Source organism: Typha latifolia, chromosome 1 (assembly GCF_019914945.1).
Source record: "Typha latifolia isolate L0001 chromosome 1, TyphaL0001v2, whole genome shotgun sequence".
Lineage (NCBI taxonomy): Eukaryota > Viridiplantae > Streptophyta > Magnoliopsida > Poales > Typhaceae > Typha > Typha latifolia.
The window spans coordinates 23,350,410-23,375,409 of NC_133086.1; the positions used below are offsets into that span (position 1 = coordinate 23,350,410).

The 25,000-nt window shown below is 37.2% G+C and overlaps 4 protein-coding genes across 5 annotated transcripts in view; 3 read left to right on the forward strand and 1 right to left on the reverse strand.

The window, feature by feature from the left end:
• LOC140799693 (disease resistance protein RGA2-like) overlaps nucleotides 1-86 on the forward strand; it is a 1,539-nt gene extending 1,453 nt beyond the window's left edge. Inside the window, exon 2 of the mRNA XM_073154161.1 lies at nucleotides 74-86. Coding sequence (XP_073010262.1) covers nucleotides 74-86 — 13 coding nt within the window. The remainder of the gene's footprint in view (nucleotides 1-73) is intronic.
• Nucleotides 87-1,089: 1,003 nt separating this feature from the next.
• LOC140783581 (uncharacterized) lies at nucleotides 1,090-4,325 on the forward strand. Its single transcript, XM_073130512.1, has 4 exons — nucleotides 1,090-1,430; nucleotides 1,561-1,690; nucleotides 2,536-2,697; nucleotides 3,243-4,325. Exons 1-4 carry the CDS (start codon nucleotides 1,243-1,245, stop codon nucleotides 4,104-4,106), a joined length of 1,344 nt encoding a protein of 447 aa, XP_072986613.1. The 5' UTR covers nucleotides 1,090-1,242; the 3' UTR covers nucleotides 4,107-4,325.
• Nucleotides 4,326-4,844: 519 nt separating this feature from the next.
• Nucleotides 4,845-20,162, reverse strand: LOC140783536 (peroxisome biogenesis protein 5). 2 transcript variants are annotated; one of them, XM_073130451.1, is made up of 15 exons: nucleotides 19,841-20,162; nucleotides 18,712-18,843; nucleotides 18,459-18,639; nucleotides 17,708-17,901; nucleotides 17,313-17,564; nucleotides 16,352-16,471; nucleotides 15,229-15,399; nucleotides 14,770-14,960; nucleotides 14,208-14,457; nucleotides 10,314-10,398; nucleotides 9,624-9,733; nucleotides 9,247-9,471; nucleotides 7,563-7,628; nucleotides 5,648-5,742; nucleotides 4,845-5,503 (listed from the first exon to the last, which is right to left on the reverse strand). In XM_073130451.1, exons 1-15 carry the CDS (start codon nucleotides 19,958-19,960, stop codon nucleotides 5,428-5,430), a joined length of 2,268 nt encoding a protein of 755 aa, XP_072986552.1. In that variant the 5' UTR covers nucleotides 19,961-20,162; the 3' UTR covers nucleotides 4,845-5,427. The 2 variants fall into 2 exon arrangements, with proteins under 2 accessions (XP_072986552.1, XP_072986545.1); XM_073130444.1 differs by having other exon boundaries at nucleotides 4,845-5,506.
• A 734-nt stretch (nucleotides 20,163-20,896) lies between these two features.
• LOC140783586 (COP9 signalosome complex subunit 6a) lies at nucleotides 20,897-25,000 on the forward strand. The gene is made up of 5 exons (XM_073130524.1): nucleotides 20,897-21,268; nucleotides 21,490-21,578; nucleotides 24,393-24,486; nucleotides 24,660-24,721; nucleotides 24,819-25,000. Exons 1-5 carry the CDS (start codon nucleotides 20,968-20,970, stop codon nucleotides 24,939-24,941), a joined length of 669 nt encoding a protein of 222 aa, XP_072986625.1. The 5' UTR covers nucleotides 20,897-20,967; the 3' UTR covers nucleotides 24,942-25,000.

The window sequence follows — 25,000 nt, forward strand, 5'->3', positions numbered from 1 at the left end:
GAACCACAAGCACCTGCCTTCCATAGATGGGGAATGCAAACCTGGTGATTCTTTTTATTAAGTAAATCTGCAGATTAAATCATTAAAGATCAAACTGAAAAAAAAAGAACATGTAAATTTGGAAGTATGTCTGGAGAACATTCTATTTCAGTTTGCACCAGTCCAGTTGCTCAAGCCTTCGCATAAGCATTTTCTAAGCCAAATCCATCTAGTCAGGAAGGTTAGGTCCCGTGATTTGTTTCTTTGTTTTCTATTCTTGCTTGCTTGTAGAACAGCAAGCATATTCCTGCTTTCCTGTCATTACCTTGTGTTTCCAGGAGGTTGCACTTTACAGGCTTCTTTATTTTGTAGAAAATCTTTTGTTTGGAAAGAAGCTTGTGAATTGTCTTGCCTCCTTACTGTTGGAACTTTGGCCCACCTTGATATGCTAAGACTCCAATCTAAGTTGCATCACTGTCTTTAGCTCTGGTAAATTACTTCTAGTTTGTTTTAATTTCTGATTCAATCAGAAATCTTCTCTGCTAAAAGAAGTTTGTTTATGGTTGTAATTAAAATTTGAGCAAAAAAAAAAAAAAAAAAAAAAAAAAAGGTGTATGAAAGCTCTTTTGTTCTACAGGTTATTTATAATGTGGAATGTGAATCATGGCATATCTCTATTACTGCAAACTCTAATTTGTGGAAATGGTAGCTCGATTATATTCTTGATGTCAGCCAAAGTTTTGTCGTCGATCCTTTCATTTTTCTTCACTCTGATGCATTGATGATACCTAGTTTCTGAGGTAATTTTGTGTCCAATAATAATTGGCGATCCTTTTCCATTGAGCAGCTGCCTTAGATCTTATCTGCCCAGATGATTTGGCTGTTAATAAAAACATCTAATCTACTATTACTCTTTGATAGAATTCAAAAGAACTGCAGACATGTCGACGGTCAGGAAATTATATTGTTGGAAGGACGTCCAAAATTCTGCAACGGTAACTACATGCTATCGGACTTTGGTCCGGGTACCAATATCCGTTATCTTTAGATCGAATCCGCCTCCCTATCGGACTCCATGTATCCAAACCGATATCGGCGGTCGCCTACGTAGAAGTCGTCGATCTCGTTGTCGTCCAAAACTAATAAAATTACGCCCCTGCCATTGCTTCCTCTAATCCTTTTCTTTTCCCGTCGCGGAGGAGAAGAGAAGGCAAGGCAAAGAGGACAAACCCTAGGAAGAGAGAAATCTAGGGTCAAGTTTTGATGGCGCTCAAGTTTTTGAATAAGAAGGGATGGCACACGGGGAGCCTTCGCAACATCGAGAACGTGTGGAAGGCGGAGCAGAAGCACGACGCCGAGCAGAAGAAGCTCGAGGAGCTCCGCAAGCAGATCCAGGAGGAGCGCGAGCGATCCGAGTTCCGCCTCCTCCAGGAGCAAGCTGGACTCGTCCCGTAATCCACTCTTTCCCTCTTGTTAGGATTAGGGTTAGAGTTTTGATCGGCAAAGAAACGTGATTTTTTGTTTGGATTTACGGTTACTTCTTGATTCTGATACGTTGTTTTTTTGTTTCAATCTGAGCAGGAAGCAGGAACGGTTGGATTTCCTCTATGAATCGGGATTGGCTGTGGGAAAGGCGAGTTCGGATGGATTTAAGGCGTTACAGGCTCCACCGGCGGTTGCAACCCCAGCAGCGGAGGCTAGCTCCTCCAAGGTAACTACTTTTTTATGTTCTTGATTTTGATTGCTTCATTGATTAGACGTGCGGGAATTATGTTCGGCAAATCGTGATGCAATATATGCTTGCTAATTATACTAATTAGATACTTGTGGCACCACGGGATGTTATTTCTTGGATCTCTATGTGATTTGTTATCTGCCTATGAGTTTATCTTCCTATGCAGTATGATGGATACCTTTGACAATATTTAGTTGATGAAAGATGAAGTGCATAATAACTACTACTACTACTATGTGGAAAACAAAAGCAGGAGTAAAATGATTATCAGCTTGTCTACAATCTCCTATTTACATTTTCAATTCTTGATAAGTTTGTGCTAAACCTGGAATTGTTCAATCAATGGATCTAGTTTGTGAGCCAGCATCTTGCTACTCGGTTAGAAGGTTTTCTGGGCATGTGGGTAGGCCTTGATTCTGTGACTCACTATGAATATATGGGGAGGTGGTTTATGCCAACCTTATAGGTACATAATAGTCAGTTTGGGTTGCTGTGCACTCTAATGATAGTTTTCAATGACGACTTGTTGAATATAAGCCTTTGTGCTTTAGTAACATACTATAGTTAGGAAAGAGGGAGAGCATGAGAGATTGGGAGGCACTGAAGAAATTAGGGCTTAAACTTTATTAGGTTGTTTTTTATTTTTTTTTATAAGAGGAAAGTAGGGGTGGGGTGTTGGGGTGATGGGGGTATTCAAGTTTTACTGGACTAGATAGAATGTCGACCTTGCTGTCACAATTGATCAAATATTGTTATTACTTCTACCAAATATTTGTTTTCTACATAATTGGTACTTATTTTTGCATATCTTAATGTGTCAGTCTGCTGTTCCTGGAGCTTTATTTGAAGATAAGCCCCAGTCTGCAAATGATGCATGGAGAAAACTCCATTCAGATCCCTTGCTCCTTATTCGACAACGGGAGCAAGAAGCCCTCTCGCGGATAAAGAATAATCCTATCAAGATGGCTATGATAAAGAAATCCGTAAGTTCTCCAGTTTATCTTTCTCCATCATCTTTCTAGATGCTGATTGACTGTTTTAGGGCTGTGCATTGCTGCTTTCTCATGTAATAACTCAAAATGTTATATTTCAGAAATTTGGTTTTGGAAGAAAACCAATTTCTTGATTAGTTATTTTCCATGTAGAATTGCAGCTTCTGATGATACTTGAATGACCACTTCTTTAGAGCATGATAGACTCTTCGATCCCTTACCCATGATTCTCTTCACTACTATTCTATTTGTTATTGGCTATAACAAAAACAAGTATTTGGTTCTTTTTAGCAAAAACCTAAGAGATTTATTTTGTATATATTTGAACTGCTTATATTTAGTAAGTGATTTTAAATAGGCAGCTGTAAATTTATATGTAGCTACATACTTGCTCCTGTCTATGTGACACTGTCAGCTTCCTGACAAGTTGGGGTTAGCTTTTTCAGTGTTGTATTTATTGCTTCGTAAACTGATTCCAGCCAATAAGACTTTGTTGTTATCTAGTAGTAAATGTGCCTTGTTCCCCTAATATGCAGGTGGAGACTGAGAAGAAGAAGGAAGCTAAGAAAGAAAAACGAGAAAAGAAAAGGCACAAGAAGCATGATGGGGATGACTCGAGGAGTGACAAGCGCCGGTCCAATGTTCATTCAGATTCAGAAGACACAAGTGTAGCTGAGGAAGAGAGAAGCAAGAGATATCATCAGTCAACTGATCAGAGAGAACATAGAAAGTCGAAACATGAGAAGCATTCTTCTAGAGCTTCATCGGATTCAGAAAGTGTTGAGGTTAGAAAAAAGAACGACCATGTAACGTCAAAGCATGATAAGCATTTCCGCAAAGATCATTCAGATTTGAGAAACAAAGGTGAAGGTAATGAAGATGAACGAAAGAAATATTATTCATCATCAGAGTACTCAAAGCAAAGGTATCCGAGAGAAGTCAATTCAGATTCAAGGTACAGAAGAGAGGAAGACAGAAGAAAGAGGGACCATTCAGCATCTGAACGGCAGCATCCCAGTTCTGACCGTGGATTTGAGAAGAAGCCAAGTGAAGCAGGCCAACAAAATATGCAACAAGGACATAGCTATAGAAATCGCCGTGGTGGCATCCCAAAGCTTTCAGAGGAAGAGAGGGCAGCCAGGTTACGAGAAATGCAGCTTGATGCAGAACTTCATGAGGAACAAAGGTGGAAGCGGTTGAAGAAAGCAGCAGAGGCTGATGCCCAAGAGGCGATGAGAGCTAGCTCATCAAGAGGAAAGAATTTCTTGGATGATGCACATAAGAGTATCTATGGAACAGAAAAAGGGGGCAGCTCTACAATTGAAGAAAGTGTTCGCCGGCGTGCATATTACTCGCAAGGGGGATCGGCTGCCCATGAAAGCAACGCATTTAGGAGGTGATTCTATCCTGGTGCATGTCATCAATAAATATGTACTCCGACCGTATGTATGCAGATTTTGTCTTGCTTTATTCAGGCTACCGACACCTGAAAGAGCAAGCAACGAAGATAACTTCAAGGCCCAGTTGCCCCTCCCAGTAAGAGCTTTTGGTGGAATTACTTAAGTTCTTTAGTAAATCATGAATACTCTGCTCATTTCTAACGTACTTCATTTTGATTAGCCCTTTGCTTCTGGTTTCACTTAAACCATCGAAGGCCTTTATTATCAAATATCAATGGAAGAATAGCTGCAAGCTGTCGTGGCTTGTGACCTAATACGAATATCTGAGAAAAAACCGCTGTTACCACGATTTGCATTGTCTAAAACTGACAGAAAGATTTGAGATGTTGTCTTTCCACAAGCATTAAAGAAGTAAACCACAGCCCCGTCAATATCAATAAATTGAGATTCTTAATATGCTCTACACCTCCACAAAAGTACTGGAACAGTCCAAGAAAGATAAACACCGTAGAAAGCAACAGCTAACACAAAATATACCACAAAATGAACCTGATAAATCTTCACAGGGGATTATAACCAGATGGAGAAATATGATATTTGCAAACGTTCGGTATATAGTGTAAGTGCACCAAGAATTTATAACGCTGGTTCCAGCTGCACATACATCTATATAATTCAGGTGCGCTGGCTAAATATATCCACGTAAAAAGATGACTTTCCAACTATCAACAAAAAAACTTATTTGTGACTGGAGTCACTGGACTAATAAGAATATAATATAATTTAACAATGTCCGGAAAATTTGCATCATCAATAGTCTGACAATATTCACAGCAAGCAAGTTATCAGTAATAATGCACCTTCCTGACATTGTTACAACCCTTTATATCATATAGCGAAACATCTGGCAAGTGCTATTAGTTGTTTGGTCTTGACATATAGCAGTGTTCTCTGTGTTAGATAGTAAACAAATACAGTTCTGCTCCACAACATTCTCTTTAGTGGGCTGATGAAGTCCATACATTTTTACTCTAGCTCCCACTTCGTTATCCCTTCTTGTGAAGCTTAAACCCAAATAGGTGATCCTATCTCTTCTTGTGAAGCTTAGACCCTTGTTCTACCTTGGCTGTGCTATAAAACAACTTTCATTTGATAGAATGCTTTATGGGAAAAAAATATATTCAAAATTCACTATTTATTAGCATAATCAAATGCCTGAATCTGCAAATTCACGATCTTGGAGCCATCTGGTTTTCTCAGGCTTTATTTCCCAATTGGGACTTTTCCTTGAAAACTCCCAGTTCAGAGAATACAACTACTATCACAGTGGAAACTCTTTCTGTAGAACATCGAGGTTACGTGAATCACATGCTTCAAGCATGTCATTCCGAGAAGCGCTGCTGTGAAAACAAAAGAGAATATTGCCATTAACATGTTAGCTCTACAAGGAAGATATCTTCTATACGTTCATTCAAATGAGCTTTTCTATTGTTTCATGATCTGATTGCACATCTGCAAATAAAGAAAACTTAGCACCATACCCAAGAGAAATCCTCAAGTACTGCCAGGCATTATCTGCTTTAGGATTCATAGCTAGTGCCCTTACATAGTAGCGAATAGATTCTTCATATAAACCCTTGAAGAAAGAAGAGACAAAAAAGTCAATGAAAAATCCAAACTTTTAATATGAAAAATGAGTTTCCATGCTACCAAATAAATATGCCAAGCATAACCATAGCAAGCAAGAATCTGCATCTTTTAACTTCAATTGACATCTTCTCCGTAGAGTAAATATTACGTTACGAGCAGTTCTATAATTCTTAATCTTGGTATATACTTCCCTTTGAGGGACATATAGATGTAAGTTTCTGGTGCTCACCGAGACAGCCATGAGAGACTTCAGTGTGAAATCTAACGAGTCAAATAGTTCTTAGATGGACCTCCAAAGAAGCTTTCTTTGCTATTCAGCATATCAAGAAACAAATCCAACACAAATCAAAATCCGAACCCATGTAAAAGTATCCCTAAGGCAAATAATGTTTACTCAAGTATTTTGGCATATCCAACAAAGTACTTCCCCTGCAATCATTAGCAAGATGACTACTATAGAGAACTCCAATACATACTGTTGAAAGCAAAACGGATTCCAATATTGTGTGGGTACCAATACTTACAATGAAGCATTTCAGTCTTACACAAAAGGCATCAGGACTGAATTAGATGTTACGAGTGTGCCTTTGCAGTGAGAATACAATCAAACAAATGATCAAATTCAATTACTTGAGACAAAAACTACCTGTGAATGTAGTGTCTTTTTCATCATAGGACTTCTATGAATCATATTATCAACCCAGATTTTTTTCAATAGTATGCCATCAGCTAGAGCACAACTCAAAGACGAGAGACTCCAAATGAATTGGACAACTTTCTACAATCAGCTGGGAAATTGGCATCAACTATCCATTGTTGTCAAATTTCCAAGCAAAGCAAAATCAGACAATAGAGAGACTTGTCTTTTATAAAAGAATAATTTACTTTTTTGTAGTCCTTTGGCTCATGCAACCCAGGAGCAACAACTCTAGAAAGTCCTTTAGGCCTGGGATATCTAGACAAGTTAGAAAAAAGACAAGGATGAAGAATTGAAAAGCTCTCTCTGGCTCACACTCTTGTTTTATTTTCTCATCAACTCATGGTGCAAATTAAATGAAATGCACAAGAGGAGAGGTCACAACAGATGTATTTGTTGTGTCCATTCATCATCTAATATTTGGTGTAATATTTTTCCCCTTATAAAAGTACTTGAGACAGAAATATGGAACTCTTTCAAGCTAAAATGTCGTACTATAAATTTAAATCAATTATTAAAATTTGAACTTTTCCATTGTCTCTTCAAAATGTTATGGCAATGTTAGCTACTCACATATTCCTATAGATCAATTTAGTTCAAGAAACTTTGTACTTGATTAGTGTCAACACTGCAAGAATTAACTCTATGCATGTATGTTCTCGGCTGGCTGCTTGTGTATTGCAGCATTCTTTTAGCAAAAAAAGTCTGGAACTAAGAATTCGTGAAACGAACTTTTGCCTGAGATGGCTTATAGTGTTTTTATTTCAGAACATTGACAACAAAGCCTATGGGGCTTAAAATGTAACACACCACTTGAAATCAAGACAGATTTATTAAACAAGCATCAGACAGCAATCCCCACATAGGTGCTAAGCTAATAAACGAGGGAATAATCTAAAACTGATATATCACCTTCTACCAATTCCATCGACAGGAAGTACTTTAAAATTATTATGATAATCAATTGTAATCATGCATTAGAAAACATCATAGTCCTACTTTGTCGCCCTACTCTAGTTTAAGCTCAAGAAAACTGACAGCCATAAAAAAGAACAGATTATATTGTAAGCAATGAGAACAGCATCCTCTTTCCTTAGAACACAACAAACCTGATTGGCATAGCTAATGCCCATATTTGCCCATGCACGAACGTAATTGGGCTTCAAGTCTAGGGCCTGCAAGCCAGAGACAGAAAAAAATGTGAGCCACTTGCAGCATTCTAATACATACGCAAGATCCAAGATTAAGTGCAAGTCTACCACAAACCCCCAGATGACTCATGAACAATTTGTTAATAATCATGAAGTAACAAAGAGGAGAAAATGCAAAATGAAGTCATTGGTGCTGAAGAGAACTTCAACAATTTTATAATGATGTCAACAATAAAATACAAATAATAAAGGAAGGCAACAGAATCCAATGGTAAATCATGATCATGGGGGATAAATTAGTACCAATACCGCAACTGACTAAGTCGTGATCATGGGGAATAAAATAGTAACAGATATTGCAACCAACTTGCTTAAAAAGAAAACTGAAGTCATCACAGTATCTATGACTGGAGATGAGCCTCAATGGGCATTGGGCAGTATTAAAACACCATGGTTGAAACTAACAGGATCGAATACAAACTAGAATACATGATAGCCAAGAAAAATAATAATCATAATATCATAATTTTAAGATATGAAAATATCTAAGATTCTTGGAAATAATTTTTCTGAAAAAAGGCCAAAGTAAGACCATAAGGATTGATATTAACAGGTTGAAGCGCTAGTTAGACTACATATAAAAGAAGAGAGTAACTATCGTGTTCCACTATATCATAGGTTTTAAGATAAGATAGATCTATTGGAAACAGCTAAATTCCACAGTAACCAAAAATTCCTAGGTTCCTAGAGTACAACAAGACAATATGGTAAGACAATGTATGATCCTAGCACCAATGCAACTCAGAAAATAATAATACCAAAGTGCAAGTAGGTGATGCAGCGAAGAGTTGAAGGAAAATAGATAACTTCAATCCCTCTGATTCGCGCATGAATACTAAAAAGAACTCTTCCTTAATATGTTGTTTTACGAATATCATACCAAAGGCCTTAACTTTTGCAAAACACAAAAGTAGGAAGATTGAGAAAAATCCAAGATTTTCATTAAGGAAATAAACTGAACAGAACTGCACCATTAGCTGTGGGCCTACAAGAGGATATATAGACCAATAGAATACTCGAAACCCTAATCTAACAAAAAGAAATACTTTCTATTTATGGAAAAGTTTTGACCCGAACTCATAAAACCTTAGGTTAAATTAAATTAAACTAAATAGAATAAATGATATTGAACTCCAAGTTCTACATAGGAAATTATAAACAAAACATAACTTTCCTATAATAGCAAAATCGGTGATCTCAAGGCCTAAACGATGAAATTTGGCTAAAATCCACTTTGGGTCATAACAACCATTTATGAGTTCTAATCAGAATCACACCTTTGTTTGAAATACAAAATCTCCTTCAATTCCAAACTCATCACAGCTTGCTTTACTATTCAAAGAATAAGTTCTATCTCCATAAGATTTGATTTCTGACCATTATCTCTTGAATAAACTAATAGATCAGATTTTAATCTTGGATTATATCGAGTTTACCTTTTTTTCCTCCTACATCAGTTGGAAAGTAGCTAAATTTTTAATTTAAAACACCAAAAAACTTAGATAATCTCCAAAGATTGAAAATTAAGGAACAGTGCCATTAAATTAGTAGCCAAACTTATAATATGATCAACTTAATAGACCTGCTGATATGCCAATATTGCATCAGCACTCTGAATGCTGTTTGCTTGTGTTGCACCAAGTTTGTTCCAAAGAGAATAATCACGTGGCTTTAGCTTTAATGCTGTCTGGAAAGATGCTATAGCTTTGTCATATTCTCTTGACAGATTGTATAAGACACCAAGAACTATATGGACATCAGCATCATCAGGTGATATTTGAGCAGCATCAATAAACAATCTGGCAACCTGATATTCAATTGAGCAGTTTGAAGGGACATCAGAAACTTATGAACTCACAATACTTGCTACGAACGACCTTCAATATTTTACAGAAGCAGCTTTCTTTAGACAATCGGTAAAGTCTTAAATGGGCATTGTCTGAAATTTTATGAACTTACGTCAGCGTAATACAGGGAATCTGATTGCTGTGCATGGGTAAGAGTCCCATATCTTGGATGATTTTGAAGCCATTGATATAGATACTTCAACGCCTCCGGTTGTTCTAACTCTGCAGTAATAGCAAAGAGAAAATCATAAAATCTTACATCATACAGCTGAAGAAAGTAAGGAACATAAAGGGGAAATGATTAACAAGTTTCAGAAAGTTGAAGGAGACAATAATATTGGATAAAAATTCTAAAAGAAACTTCATGAGGTGTTAATCACCAAAAGCATAATCTCCTTTAATATATACAGGAATACAACAGAGACAACAAATATTGCTAGTGATATTTGGTTGCAATTACATTGCAGAGAAGACCAAATGCAGTCATATGTAGTTTTAGATTCAGTTCAGCTCTTTGAAACATAGAACGTTGCTGAAATTTGTCTATTAAGCTTCACATTAAGTTGGAATGAGAAAACTTTTGTAATGAAAACTTAAATTCACAAAAAGAATTGATTCCCATTTTTCTTTGGAACTATACCGAGGTTTTCAGAGATAGGTGGAGATGCCTAGTGCAAGGGCTAGAAGTCAAGACAAATACATGAGAACCACACAATAACACAACTATTTATGCAATGAAGTATGAACAGAGACAAAAAAAAAACATTGAATAAAATGTGTAGCATAAAGAGGTGATCTTCACCATTAGTATGACTAACACCAAGAGCTAGAAGAACTTCCAAGTTTGAGGGATCAGCTTCTTGGGCTCGCATCATTGATGCAATAGCCTGAAACATAGTAGACAATTAGCAAATACAAGGTATACATTGAAGAAAATAATTCTACTGGTAAACATAGGTAAAGCTTACAATTTGAAGCTTGCATATATTCAGAAATGGAATTTCTTACACAAGAAATTATCCTACAGCAAGTTAGTTATAAACAGGAACTAACAGGTTAGAGATAATCTCCAGTTGTACAGGCTAACATCACAAGGAAAATCTTACAGTTTGATGTTTGCATAAATTCAGAATCGGAATTTCTTACACAAGCAATCATCCTTTAGCAAATTAGTCCCAAACATAAATACATTTAAAAGGTTAGAGATAAATATGATGACATGAAAGTATTTTCTGATATTCATCATCACTGATCTGTGACATAATACAGACAAATTTCTTAAGGTCCTGCAATCTGGCATCCTTCAGGGAACAATTAGTCTTATGCATTTGAAGAGGATTAGTGAAAACCATCTAGAGCTTCATAGAAGTAAAAAGAGTGTATCAATGCACAAGGCTCCCACCTACCAGAGTCTACAGAGTGAAGATGTATGCAGACTAAACTTCATTTATAAGAAGGCTCTTTCCAAGATGCAAGGGACAAACCTTATACTCAAGCCAAGTGACATTCTCCGAAAGGCGAAAGGCATCCAAGTGAACGAGGCTCATCTAGAGAAGGGAGATGTATAGAGCCTTACATTTCTGTTGAGGTTGTTTTGAAGGCTTGGCACTCATGATTGCTTAGATGCAAGGGGCAAAACTTACATTCATGCCAAGCCAAGACAAATTATTTATGACTTCACTTTGCATTCTGATACATTTAGTTAGGGTCTTTTCTTATTCTATTAGTTATTTATTTTTATTAAAATAAAATTTCTGTAGGTCGCGTTCGAATACGGAAGGGGTCGCGTTCGAACGCGGAAGAGGTCACGTTTGAACGCCCTTACGAATGCCTGCATCAGGTTCATAAAAACAGATAACGCAAAATAACGCGGTCGGGCGCGTTTGAACGTCTGCATCGCATTCGCACATACAGAGAACGCATTTTGTGTGTTCGAACGCGATTGAGCACGTTCGAACGCGATCGGGCGCATTCAAACGCGATTGACGGGAATCTTCTAGAATTAGGGTTAATAATTATATTTTGGCTTGTTGGCTAGCTTCTATAAAAGTGTGGATGGCAACCAAAATTATTATGCTATGAGATTATTAATTTTTTGCCTCATATCTTCTTTCTATTCTCTCTACCCTAATCTCCCTCCATCTTCACCAACTTACCACCTCTACCGTCGGCAAAGTCTCTCCTAACTTCTATCTCCCTCGTTTGTCGAGTCCTCCCTCTTTCTTGAAATCTCGACCACTTATTCCCCTTCGTCTTTATCCCTTAAACAACATCAACCATCTACCCTCATCTCCATTATCATCCATAATCCTAACATCCACTCCATCCGTCACCACCACCATCATCCGTAATATATCATGTTTTCGTTCTAGTTGCAGTTCGAATCCAAGAAGGGCGTAAAAGACGAAAAACGTAGATCAGGGTGTTACAGATCGATTCCATTTGGGTAATTTTCTAACTACGGAACGCAGACCGCTTCCTGCATTAAATCCAGATATTGAAGGAATCGTTCCGTAGCCTTATCATTGGTATCAGAGCCTATCTTTTGGTACCGTAGAACCCCTATCACATTCAGAAACAAATAAAGGTGCAGGCTTTTACTAGTTTGACATTAAAACAATAACACTAAGGATTCTTTACACATTTAGTAAGCCAGTAGCTCTAATTAACACAATTAAATGAAGATTCAATTGCAGCAGCTAGCAAATCTTATTCTAATAGGAATTTGCTCATCTCTTCCCATTTATTTTCCCTACACATAGTTTAGCTCATCAGAGAAATTCCAAATAGCATCTATCCTCCAATGAACACTCAATTCTCTTCTACATTACATTCCGCCACGTTATTTGCCAAGAATCCTATCATAAACATTTCTAAGTTAAAAATAAGCTCAGATTTCTAGTATTTACTATACACTTCTCAACCAATCTTAGCTAATAAAGTTCAGATTTACATGTTTCATGTCTTGAACTTAGTAGTGCGTCACTTGGTGTGACACTAAGACTAACTTCTTTCATTCAAGAGGTTATGGGTTCTATTCATGGAAACAATCTCTTTCGAAATGATCATATATCTCCTCTCGCCAGACCTTGCGTGGAAAGGAGCCCAATGCATTAGGGCACTCATGTCTTAAACTTTGTGTAATAAGTCCACAAACCACACTGCCAATCATACATCCCAATTCCCATGCAATTTTGATTCCAATACAGTACCAGCCAATATTAAAAACTGAAGACACTTATATTCATGAGAAGCCTACATGGCTACTCTGGATCTCATGCACTATAATTTTCTCACATAGTTATGATTTATTAGATGACATAAATGATCTAGATTTTCCATTTATATCATGAGTAACAGTTCATAGAATAATTCAATAAAAAGGGTTCCATCATGTCCACACCTTGTTGTGGAAGTTACTCACGTACCTACGTAAAACTATGATCTAAGAGCACATCAGATTGCGAGATATCATAATGCATCTCAAGAAAACAATATGAAGCAGATGACCTGCATATCATAATTCAAAATTCAATAAATAATATCAAATAATCAATCTCAATGATGTGATTCAAGTATTCAAGTAGCATTCATTTGTGATGTGACTGAGTACTTAGTGCATAGCACATTTTACCATATATTTGAGGAAAATGGAAAGGTTGCTTAAGATGTTCTGAAACTTGGTATTGGAATCCGGATTGACCGTCAAGAAAAATGATACATATCGGTTGCTCATATCAGATCAAACTAATTTTTAATTACGTAAATTTTTAAAAATTTAGAAAAAATGATAAGAAAATAAAAAAAAAATATTACTCATATATGAAGCATAAAAACTTAAAAAATAATACCCTCTCTCTCAAATTTTTTTATTTTATTCTTCTCTGTTCTTTCTCTTTCCCTCTCTCAAATTCTTTACTGTCAAAAAGAATATTTCTATATTTTTATTTTTCTTCATTTTTTCTCCCTTCACTCCCCCTCTCTCTCTTCTTCCCACCTCTCTTATTGTAGCATCCCTCTCTATCCCTCTCTTTCTTTTCCCGCTGCAACAAAAATTTGCTGCTACAGCAGTTGCCGCAGTAATAGGAAGAGTGAAAGAGAGGGAAAGAGAGATAGAGAGAGAGAGAAAAAGAGAAAAAGAGAAAAAAAAACTCACCCGAGATCGAGGTCCTTGAATCTTAATCAAAGAATGTTATCGGAAGTCGAGGTTGCCGGAGATCTACTCGGTCATCGGTGGTAGATTTGTGGAAGAGGTGAGAGAGAGAGAGAGAGAGAGAGAGAGAGAGAGAGAGAGAGAGAGAGATGACTGAGAGAATGGGAGGGACCAAGGTTGGACCTGACCTAGATTCGATCCTCTCAACCCGTTTTGGGTTGGGATCAGCCGATACGATCGATCCCAATCCGAAATGACTCAGGTATTGGCCGATACCCCAGTTGAAACAAGCTAATGGGCTAGTTTCGACCAAGATCGACTGAAAGTTGCAATACTTGCCAATGGAGACTTCCATGATAGGGAAGGTTACCCGCTAGTCTCATCAAGACAAGAAATGCATGTTTACTATCAGAAGAAACTAAGAACACTACAGACATGTAAAGCAGCATCATAGTAATACAAAGTTAAATAGAATGACTGAACAAGAAAACCATCGATGTAATCACCTAAAACTAACAGAAGGGCAAACTGACAACTATTTACCTGCTGGTCATCATCATTTTCCGCATGGGTGACTCCAAGCAACCTCCAGCCTTCAGCATTATCAGGATTCTTCAGAACTTCAGCCTCTAGAGCAAGAACAGCTTCACTTAAAAGGCCTTTGCGGAAGAGCTCCTGCCCTTCCTTCATTGGATTAGGATGACCAACATAAGGGTTCATGTCAGAAAAGACGTAAACTCCTCTTGAAGTACCAGAGCGTGGCTTGCTGGCCCATAATTGGTCATCTAGGTATCTACAAATAATATTTTGATATGATCAGGAAATAGATATTAAAAGTTTAAATAAGTTTGACATTATCAGGAATTCAGGATGGTGGTATAAAAAACAAACCAATCTGTCCATTGTTCTACATTACCATTTAACTGGTTATATAGACAATGAAGCTTAATTATATACAAACAGAAATCCAAACTTCATATAGAGGACCATACCAAAAAGGTTGATGATTAATAAAACATTACTACAAGGTAATACAACTGTAATAATGTATAGAATAAAATTGAAACATCTGCACATAAAATAAGAATGAAGCATCTAAACTTACTTATCATATGCATCTGCCCAGTTATCACCAGAGCTTTCCCCAAAAGCTCCTTCACCAACCTGCTGACCAAATTCATCAGCCCAGTCATTGACATTCAATTTGGAGAACTCACTGACCCACTTATCATCAAGTCCCTGCTGTTGATGTTCCTTAGAGAACTCATTCACCCACCTATCTGTCCCTTGTGAGATCTAAAGACAGTAAGAGTTTAAAGCAAGATATTATTAGTTCACGCGAAGAGGCGACACTTTAAAACACAGTCATAATTATTGTTCCTCAGTTCCTCCTTAAATATCAGTATTTACAAAAGAATAAGATATGCTTTTGAGTTTTGACAATTAAACTAAGGACTCAGGATATATGCATTATTTATTTATGCTTTTATGCACTTATGAAACAAATAACAATGAATAAAAGCTAAAATAACCATGCACTATGCACTATACAATTACACTATACCTCTTCATGTACAAACTGATCTGCCCAGGACTTTGGAGCAATATTATATTGCTTTTGATATTCATTTGCCCAATCACCTGAGAGAGACCCAGTTCCCGGTTTGATTTGATTCTCATCAATTATCAGCTCACCACGGCTCATCTTTGAAACAAACTGGAGAAACTTTGAATTCTTGTGTAACAGGAAGAAAAATGATATCAGGCACTTACAACATAAGATTCTGAATGTGTAGCTTACTAAATTTCTGTAAAAGGAAGGAGTCATGTGACCTCTTTGAATTATGCAATGCATTCAGTTGAGGACTGTATAGACAACTCGTAAATATCAAATAAAAGACAAATGTTTGAGGTCTGCAACTCTGCATTAGTTTCATGTTGCTCACCATGGCACCCAACATCTGCTGGGCGCCATGTATCACCAAGCACCTTTTTGGGACATTGCACAGATACATCTCATCCATATAGGAACTAGTGGAGAAAGAATAAATTCTGCCTTTACATATCAATAGGTAAACATTGGTGATAAGCAACAAGTTTTACAGGGCAGATGTGTGCACATGTAAGCAGAGCAAAAGTTAATCAAATGAATGTGCAACATTTCGACATGCACATCAGAACTAACTTGGGCTAAATAGTTGAAAAATCAGTGGGAAGTTTAGTAGAATAGTAGCAATAAGCAATAATAGCACTATTTATATAGCAAAATGCCAATATATGTCCTGGCTAAGAAACCAAATGTCGGTAGGCATCTGTCAGGACCCTTCAAGACAAGGGATCAGAAAATAGTTTCTAATTTCTATATGTATCAACTTCAGCAAGTGATGAGAGTTGAGCAATGGTGCGCCATGGGTGAGGTGCTGGATGAAGACTTGCATAAATTTAAATGAAATAAATTAATTAACAAGTCATTAAACCATCTAAATCAAGACGACACATATAACCCTAACCATATTCACCCCAAAAGAAAATATTGAGGCTGGAATTCCACAAATATATAGAAAAATGGCCAAGCTAGTCAACTAATCCTTGACGAGAGCAGACATATACGGAAAACAAACTTGCACAATAAAGCCAGAATCAACGTAGTCCATATCTATATAAAACAAAAAATGGCATTCATTTACCTGAAACTTTGGGTCTGAATTTTGTGCTAATGTGTGTGCAAGCATACGCGTCTGCTCCATTGCTGCTAAGTTAGATACGTTTGCACCCATCTGATGCATTGATGTCAACTGCGATTGTTCCTACAAATGTGCCATATCTCAAAACTTGAGCACAAGATGTCAAAACAAAGAACTTATTTGTGTGGAGTTATCGCTTAAATGAATTCTTTAGTTACAGTTGGAAAATCATGATTTATATGTATAATTAAATGGGAATTTAAAATCGGCCCCAGTAGAATGTCGCCTGGACAGGGCGTCTTAGAACAAAAGCTATATTCCGTGAAATAACCATACCATTAGATAAATTTTCATTTCAACAAAATTATCTTCCAGATGCAAGGAAGTAGTATAGAGATAATGAGATGGAGCTATGATAATATGCAGCAACAAGTAACAGGAATAGTACCATGACCTCTAAAAGAATTAAAAGGAAAGCGGAAACACCATCTTTCGCAAGTTCAAGACCTGATGAAACTTCAAGGCCAACAAATCTAATCTTCAGAGTTGAGTTAGCAGTCATAGTAGAGTTTGCAGACATAGAAAGACAGGAAACTTTACTACCAATGAATTACATTGGGGTATCAGAGAGTTGAGTTCCACATATTATCGTCAAAGAGACAGTAGCCAGTATCTCTTGGGAATAGAGGTTCCCTACCATATTTCTCAATTTGGAATTACTTAAATGAACAAAAGGAATTACTCACACGAATCAAACGAATGACTCCATATAGTAGGATACAAAAGCAACCTCCTGATGTGAAATATGGCCCAATCAATTCTATGATTACGCCATAAAATCATGGATACAAAATCTAACTCTCTAATCATGTTTCAGTAATACTAGGAAAAAAATATATCTTTTAGCTTTGACAGTTTATATTTAGTTTATAAAAATGCATGTATATGCTTTAAGAGGTCTGACCTGCTCAAATTCAGACGCCCAACCATTAGCACCATGTTGTTGCTCAAAAGAGTGTGCCCAGGCATCAGGGTTAACACTTTCCCTTTGTTGACTAAATTCAGTAATCCATCTATCTGAAGGATTGGGCATCCCAGATCTCAGGGTCCCTTGAGACTCATTCCAGTACTCCTCCAGCTCTGGATATGGCCCCCGTATGGGCCCTCCAATTTTATGATCACTATCAATATCTAGAGAGTGCAGCAATGAATTTACCTGAGACAGATATTTGTCGGGTACAATTCAGGACGATAATAGAAGGCCAGCTTAATGGTAGATACTAACAAAAGCACAGTAAAGTACTTAAGAGACAGATTAATAATTTAATATGCATCTGACTATGAGTGATTCAAGCAAACCTGTGCATGAATGTACTCTTCACTTTTATCCGCAAAAATATGTCGAGCCATAATGCAACTACGATCACGTATACACTGTTTGTCACCTTCAGACAGCCCAAGAACTGGCAGTGCAGCTGGACGAAATGGAACACCTGCTCGACCACTATCAACAAAAGAATGCAAGAAACTAGACAAGACTCTCTGTGGTGGCCCTGCAGATAGAAAATGTGCAATTCATCACCATAATCTAAAGAATTGCTTTCATATTTAATCTAAACATTTATATAACCAAGCTCTACCTATTCAGTTTATAAAAACATAACTGAAGCACTTGGACTAGATAGGAAGACAAAAATAATTGTGGAAAAAGGGCTAAGAAATAGAAGGCTGACATCAGATAAACAAGACCAAGTAGAAGAATGATATGTTACAAAGGATGAAGCAGAAGGTAGGTCATAGACACGCCTTTTACTGAGAATAAAGTATAATCCAAATATTCAGGCAAAAGATGTGTAATGCATATCATAAAATAAAAAAGAAAGTACTTATGCCTTAAGAACAGACACTGAAAGCAAAAAAATCAACAAACTCAACAGGAAGAAATGAACATGAACCACTGGACCACAGTTAACAGGCAAACCCTCAGTGCATAACAGTGTGAACCAAATTTGTCATTCATTCCAACCCTTCACCTAAAATAGCTGAACTAACTGACACATGGTATTGTCAAAACAATGAATCTACAGGAAACATATATGCAATAACCTACCATCCCAAGTGGGTTGGATGATATTAGCACTACGGTTATAAACTTGCTCAAATTCAGCAAAGCGGGCTTCTCTTTCTCTGAACTGGGCATGGGGAGGAACTGGAGGTCTATGGACTTCATCCCAAGCATCTGCAAGGCCTCCATGGTCAGCAGAACGGAAACCATGAAGGAACTCAGAACTCTGTAAGAAACCAATTCCAGTTATAGAAGTTCAAGAAGATTGAGCAAGTAGTAAAGTGTGATAGGATCTTACCCGGGCATCCAGTCTCTGATCCTGCTGGCTCTCATATTCTGACCCTGGAATGGTAGTCAAAGGAGCCCCAGGCCTAAAGTCAGAGGAACCATCAGACACACTTATTGCGTTTCCAGGAAGACCATTTAACTCCTGGAAAAAAAAATCATACAACCCGTCAGATAAAAGGAAAGGAAAAGGAACAATAATGTTAAACTTTTCTCAAATTCTAGGTAACTATTGATTTATACTTTCTTGAAATGCTATTCAATGATTTCAATTATCTTTACACTTGAGTAGGTTCAAGCTAAAATTGGGACCTTAAAGATGGAGCAATCAACTAACTGATGGTACTGCGTTTTATAAAGGCTTCAAAAAGATTCTTCAACATCAAAGCTCTCCCACTGTTAAGGCACTATAATTGCATCATTATCCATGATCAAAGCGTATCCACAGCAGATTTAGGTGCACGGTACACCAATCTGAACCAACCAGTACTGTTAAGATTCAGGGAAACTCAGTAACAAGAGTATGCTTTTAGATGCTTGGGCCATACTTCCTCTACCAAAATCCAAAACAATATTACCCTAATTTTCTCGTACAAATATGGAAACATGATAACTTTGTTAATCGACCTTCTTTAGCCATTGTAAGCTAGCAATAGAAACAATTTCGCTATGTCCTGCAAGTAAAGGGGTACAAACTATCCCCTTTGTCCCAAAAGTGCAAAAACCTGCAGAAACAGTTAACAGGCGTACAGATTGTTGAAAGACTTGCGTAACAAACTTTGATCCGGACTTCAAGCAGTGAACTTGCTAAACAAGTTTCCCAATTCAAACAAGAGAAGTACCCTAAACTTCCAACCCACGAAAGGATGCAAGCCGAGTTCTTCAAACGATACAACTTAGATCAAGAATTGGAAGATGGATTCCGAATACCTGAACTAAAGAACCTCCAAAACGAGTAAAACGGCTAGAATTACAAGGTGGGTACCAAAAATTCGACCAACGAAGTCGAATTCTTCTAAAGGCAAAAAAAAAAAGATCAAGAACTACAAGGTGGGTATCCAAGAAGTTAACCTAAACTCCATAAAAATAGTTAAACGTCCAATATTCCCAACTCGGTATCAAAGACCCAAAAGAAAGCGCACCTGGGCCTTGGAGGACGATCCAAGAATCGCGTTGGCGAGAGCGCCGAAGGGATTGGACGAAGAGGAGGTGCCAGGGACGGCGCAAGCCGCACCGCCGGTGACGAGATCGCGCATCGCCATCGTCGTCTCCTCTCCTCTCCTCCTCCGAATTCGATTCAAGATTAAATAAAGAGAAACTTCGATAGACTTCGAAATAAATTTCTTGGAATTTTCTCTCCTTTCTTTCTCCCTCTCTCTTTATAGCTACTCGTTTTTATGGCACTCAGCGGATAGAGTCGTCTCGCTTCGCTACGACCGTAACTGGCCCGGTCTTCACACCGCCAGTTAGCTCACCGTCTTGGTTTTATTATAATAAAAAACGAAAGAAGGGTGGATATAAAGGACTTCATAATTTTATGGCAAATTTGCAAAAATAACCCTTACCATACGAGTTTATTATGCTCTGATCCTAACTTTTATCACTTCTTTACGAGAAACCTCTACCTTTTTTTTTTCTCTAAACATAAAATACTTATTTAATATTTTAGCTTAATTCTAACTTATTTCACCTTAAAGTACATAAATATTGAGAAAAAATATTCAATTTTTAACATTCCTAAGTGACCTTAGTGAATGCCTATATTTACTTAATTACGATATGATAGACGCTAAAATCATTGTTAAGTTTGGGTTAAGTGTTGAAGGTGATTACTATTTTGCTTATTTTACAATAAAGCACGGACTAACTTTTCATTTGCGGAAAAGTACTTTTAAACTTTAGAGACAATAATTGCAAAAGCAACACTAAGTAGTGCTCTCCTCGTCGTAATATTTGGGGTAGTGAGGAGCACATGCATGCACGTAAAAGCTCAGTAACGTGGGCATTATGGGGTTGTCAGGAGAAAGGAATAGAGGAACACTTTGTATTAGTATTGGGCCGGCCCTCCTAAGTTAGAAGCGGGCCGGAATATAGTTCTTATTGGGAGCCGATGGATCCAAATTAGTCCATGCCCGAATCCGCTTTAAACCCGATTCGCTCACCCGGACAGTACCATTAACCTGAGCTCTTCTACACACAAATAACAAAAGCTTACTCTTTCGCTTTGCTTTCTCTCTCTTTTTTCTCCTCTCTTTCTCTAACGATCGCCATGGCTTCTTCTTCGAGCAGTGGGTTAACCTTCAAGCTCCATCCTCTCGTAATCGTAAACATCTCCGACCACTACATCCGCGTCAAGGCCCAAATTCACCACGCCACCTCATCCTCCGCCGGTGCCGCTAACAACGGTGCCGCCGCGTCCTCCGCCGCTGCGACGCCCGCGCGCGTGTTGGGGTGCGTCATCGGAGTCCAGCGTGGCCGCACGGTGGAGATCTTTAACAGTTTCGAGCTCCTTTACGATCCCGTCACCCACACCCTTGATCGCCCCTTCCTCGAGAAGAAGCAAGAACTTTGTATTCTCCTCACTCTCTCGCTCTCGTCTTTCTGTCTCTGGGGTTTTAATTTGCTACTTTTTTTCCTTCTTTTCATCTCCTAGGGTTTTTGGAAGGTAGAAGAGATGGATTACAAGTTATTTAGGGTTTTATACTTTGTCGTCATCGTTTTCTAGAGTTTCATCGATATTCGTTGTTGATTTTTGGACATTTTCTTCTTGGTTTTGAGCATTTTGTTGCAGATAAGAAAGTTTTCCCGAATTTCTATATATTGGGATGGTATTCAACGGGTAGCGATGCGGAGGAGTCAGATATGCAGATCCATAGAGCTGTAAGTTACGCGCATAATCGACACAAATAGCTTTTCTGAGAGTTTTATTGGGTAGCTCTTGGTTTTTATGTTACTTGTGTTTATCTAGTTTATTTGCATGTAGTCGCATAATGGGTCTTTCTGCGCTGTAAATTATCTTGATTGCTAATACTCTGGGCATGTTCCGATATCATTGCTTAGAGTATTACATGTAATGCGAGAATGCAGCCTCTTACAGATATACTTATTTGAAGAAAATGAAATAAAAATCCTTTGGTCGTAGAGAAAGAAGGACTGATATCAACATGTAGACACATAATTGCCAGAACACCAGACGAGGCATGAGAATGGTTGATGGTCACATTTTTCTCCTTTTCTGCATTATTAACATCAAGAAAACAAAGCAGTCATTAGGCATGCATATTTAAGCTGATAATATGTTGTTATCTATATGCAAAATGTCAGGTGAGAGCAGATGAATCTGTAAGAGATGTTTCTAAATATGGACTTTGAAGAAATGACCAAAGTCTCTTTTGTTTGTGTATTTGATGTGGTTTCAGGATATGATCTGTGAAGACTATGCCTTTAAGATAAGGAATTTTTGCTGTCTCATAAGTAATCTAGATGTTTTCATATGATAAGTCAACCATGGATTGTCTTGCTGACCTTGGTTTGGCACGGTAGTATTGTTTGCATATGTTAGTGCTGTTGGCAAACTAAATATTTTTGATGTATCAAAAAATAATCTTTACATCTTTCTAGGGTCTTAAAATAGGTTTTAAGGGTTAATATAAAGTCCTTCAACACTAGATATTAGTCTAAGTGTGTAACGTATGCAATTAAATTATAATCTCATCACTTTCCCAAATTTTCTCTGATCTTCTAATTTGAGGCAAATGACTTTGGATACATTGAAGTTTTCCTTTAATTTAAAATTTTAAAGTATTACCTATATAGATCAAGGAATCAAGCACCACAATACAAAGAGGTACCCAAAGGGATGAAAGGGACTCTAAATTAAATTTTTATAAAGTAAGATATGCTCAATTTCTAGTAGACCATATCAATATGGGTGGCCATGATGGAGTATGGAGATATTCTCCCCATATCAATAATTCACTGGTGCAATACGTATGGACTTATGCCGATTGTGTTGATGGGCACGGCAATCTATGAAGTCAATGTGTTCCAAGTTGTTCACTAGTTCCTTCACCAAAAGGTATTATAACACAACAAGTAAATTATGATTGAAGTCTAATTTGCAATTTGGCTAAGGTTTTATCAAGTAATATGTGGTTCAGCTTAGCTGGATCAATAGTTGAGGTTTTCAAGCTTTATATTCTAACCTAGTATTAACCCCAGTTGTGATGTTGTTAAGCAGAGGTATCACACTTTCCTTAACCTTTTGTATTTTACTGTGCAAGAGCAATTCACAAAGTTTGGCAATGCACAAGGGATCATACTTTTTATTTTATTTTTTGTTTTCTACTTCTTTTACATACTTTATAAGGTAAATCTAGTGTACTTTCAGTTTGTTAGTGGAAGTTTTTGGATTAAATGGGTGGAGAGAGGTTGGTTGAATGTGGTTATTGAAATGGTATCCCATCTAATGTGATTACCTTTTTGAGAGACTTAAAATAAATGGCACCTGCTATTGTGTGATGCATTTGCTTGGATCCGTATAGTTCTTGATGATATAATTCTGGAAGAGGAGAAATGGAGGAAGAATAGATACATGTGATATTGAAAAGCTTGCTCTAGTGACCTAGTCTATTAGCTTTGGGTGAGGGTTTATTAGTTTATTAGAATTTCTCTATATTAGGATCCCATGTTTCTTTAGTTGTCAGTGTGACAAAAAACATCGACAAGGTGATGTATTAAGTTGAGGAAAAATGAGTTAGACAATTTTCTGTTGGGTCTTGCCATGATGTATTAAGTATTAAGTTGTCTGAGTCTTTTGTCCAAATTTAAATTGGCTGGAGTTGATATCGATTGAGATGTATATGTGATTTGGACTAGAATGCTCAATGTTGCAACCTTAGTTCTTAATCTTGCTATTTGGTATTGTAAATTTCTATTGGAAAGCAAGTTGTTATGTAGGGCAAGTTTAGACTGTTCAGTCCCCTTGTCTTCAATTATTCTGTGGATTGACATGGTTAAAGTCAAGCTGGTTTTTTAGCCTGATGCAACTTTAGATTTCTTTACTGGTCCCTATCTCCTCGATTATTTCATTATCAAATGTTGACTTATTGTATATTAGTTAGGATTTTTTTCATACATGTTTTACCACTGGCCTGACTGTTACACTTGGTATTAACATATGATGCTGTTTCCACACAACCATGTCTTTTTTTATGATTAGAAGTTATGAGGAATCTATTATATGTTAATTCTCCTTTGAATTTTAAAGTGCCAAGTGGAGGTACTTTTTAACATGCATGGAGTATGGTGAAAAATGTCTGTGCACTGAATCCAAAAATGTCATGAAATGTCCTAACATAATTTGATGAGTGCATGGTTTGATTTATAAACACAGCAAAGTTACCAACAAGGTAGAACAGTACAACCCTTTTCTTGAGGAAGGAATTCGTTCAAGCTATTCCTGAATGGAGAAATTTTTTTTTATCTTACTGAACCTAGTTGATTAAGACATAAGGATTGTCGACTTGTCATTGTTGTGTGATGTTAGTAGTGAATCTCATAGATTTATTTAGTTATGTCTTATTAGTCTTCTAGTATCATTCTTCATTCCAATTTTTTTAAAGATTTGTTATAATCTCATTGTTCTCATAATGTACGTTGGACTTTCTTTTGATGAAATCTTTTCTCAAACAGCTTATGGATATTAATGAAAGTCCAGTCTATGTTATTCTGAATCCTTCGATCAACCACTCGCAGAAGGATCTCCCTGTGACCATCTATGAAAGTGGTAGGTGAGCTGCACTTGGAAATTTGTTACCCTCTGCTCTGCTTTTCAATATTGCCTCTCTTTTGATCTGTTTTCTGTATGGCTTTTATCTTTTTAGAGCATATTGCTTAGTTACAATTGATAATAGTTTTTTCTTTGTTCTGGAAATCGGGAATATATCCTATCCTCTCCAGAGTTGCACGTCATTGATGGAATTCCTCAACTCATATTTGTCAGATCAAATTATACAATTGAGGTTGGTCATTCTTTACAGTCTATTCAATTCAAATGTCTTGCAAACCGATCTTCATATGCAAATAAATTAATCTCAAATGTCTTTATCGTTGTTTAAGACTGTAGAGGCAGAGAGAATTTCAGTAGATCATGTCGCACATCTCAAACCATCTGATGGAGGTTCAGCTGCAACTCAATGTAAGGCTTCTATATGCGACATCCGCTTGCAACCCCACATGTAGTCCATTTTCTTTCTTCGCATTATTCATAAAAGAGAAGAAACACTGACCAACGTGCTCGT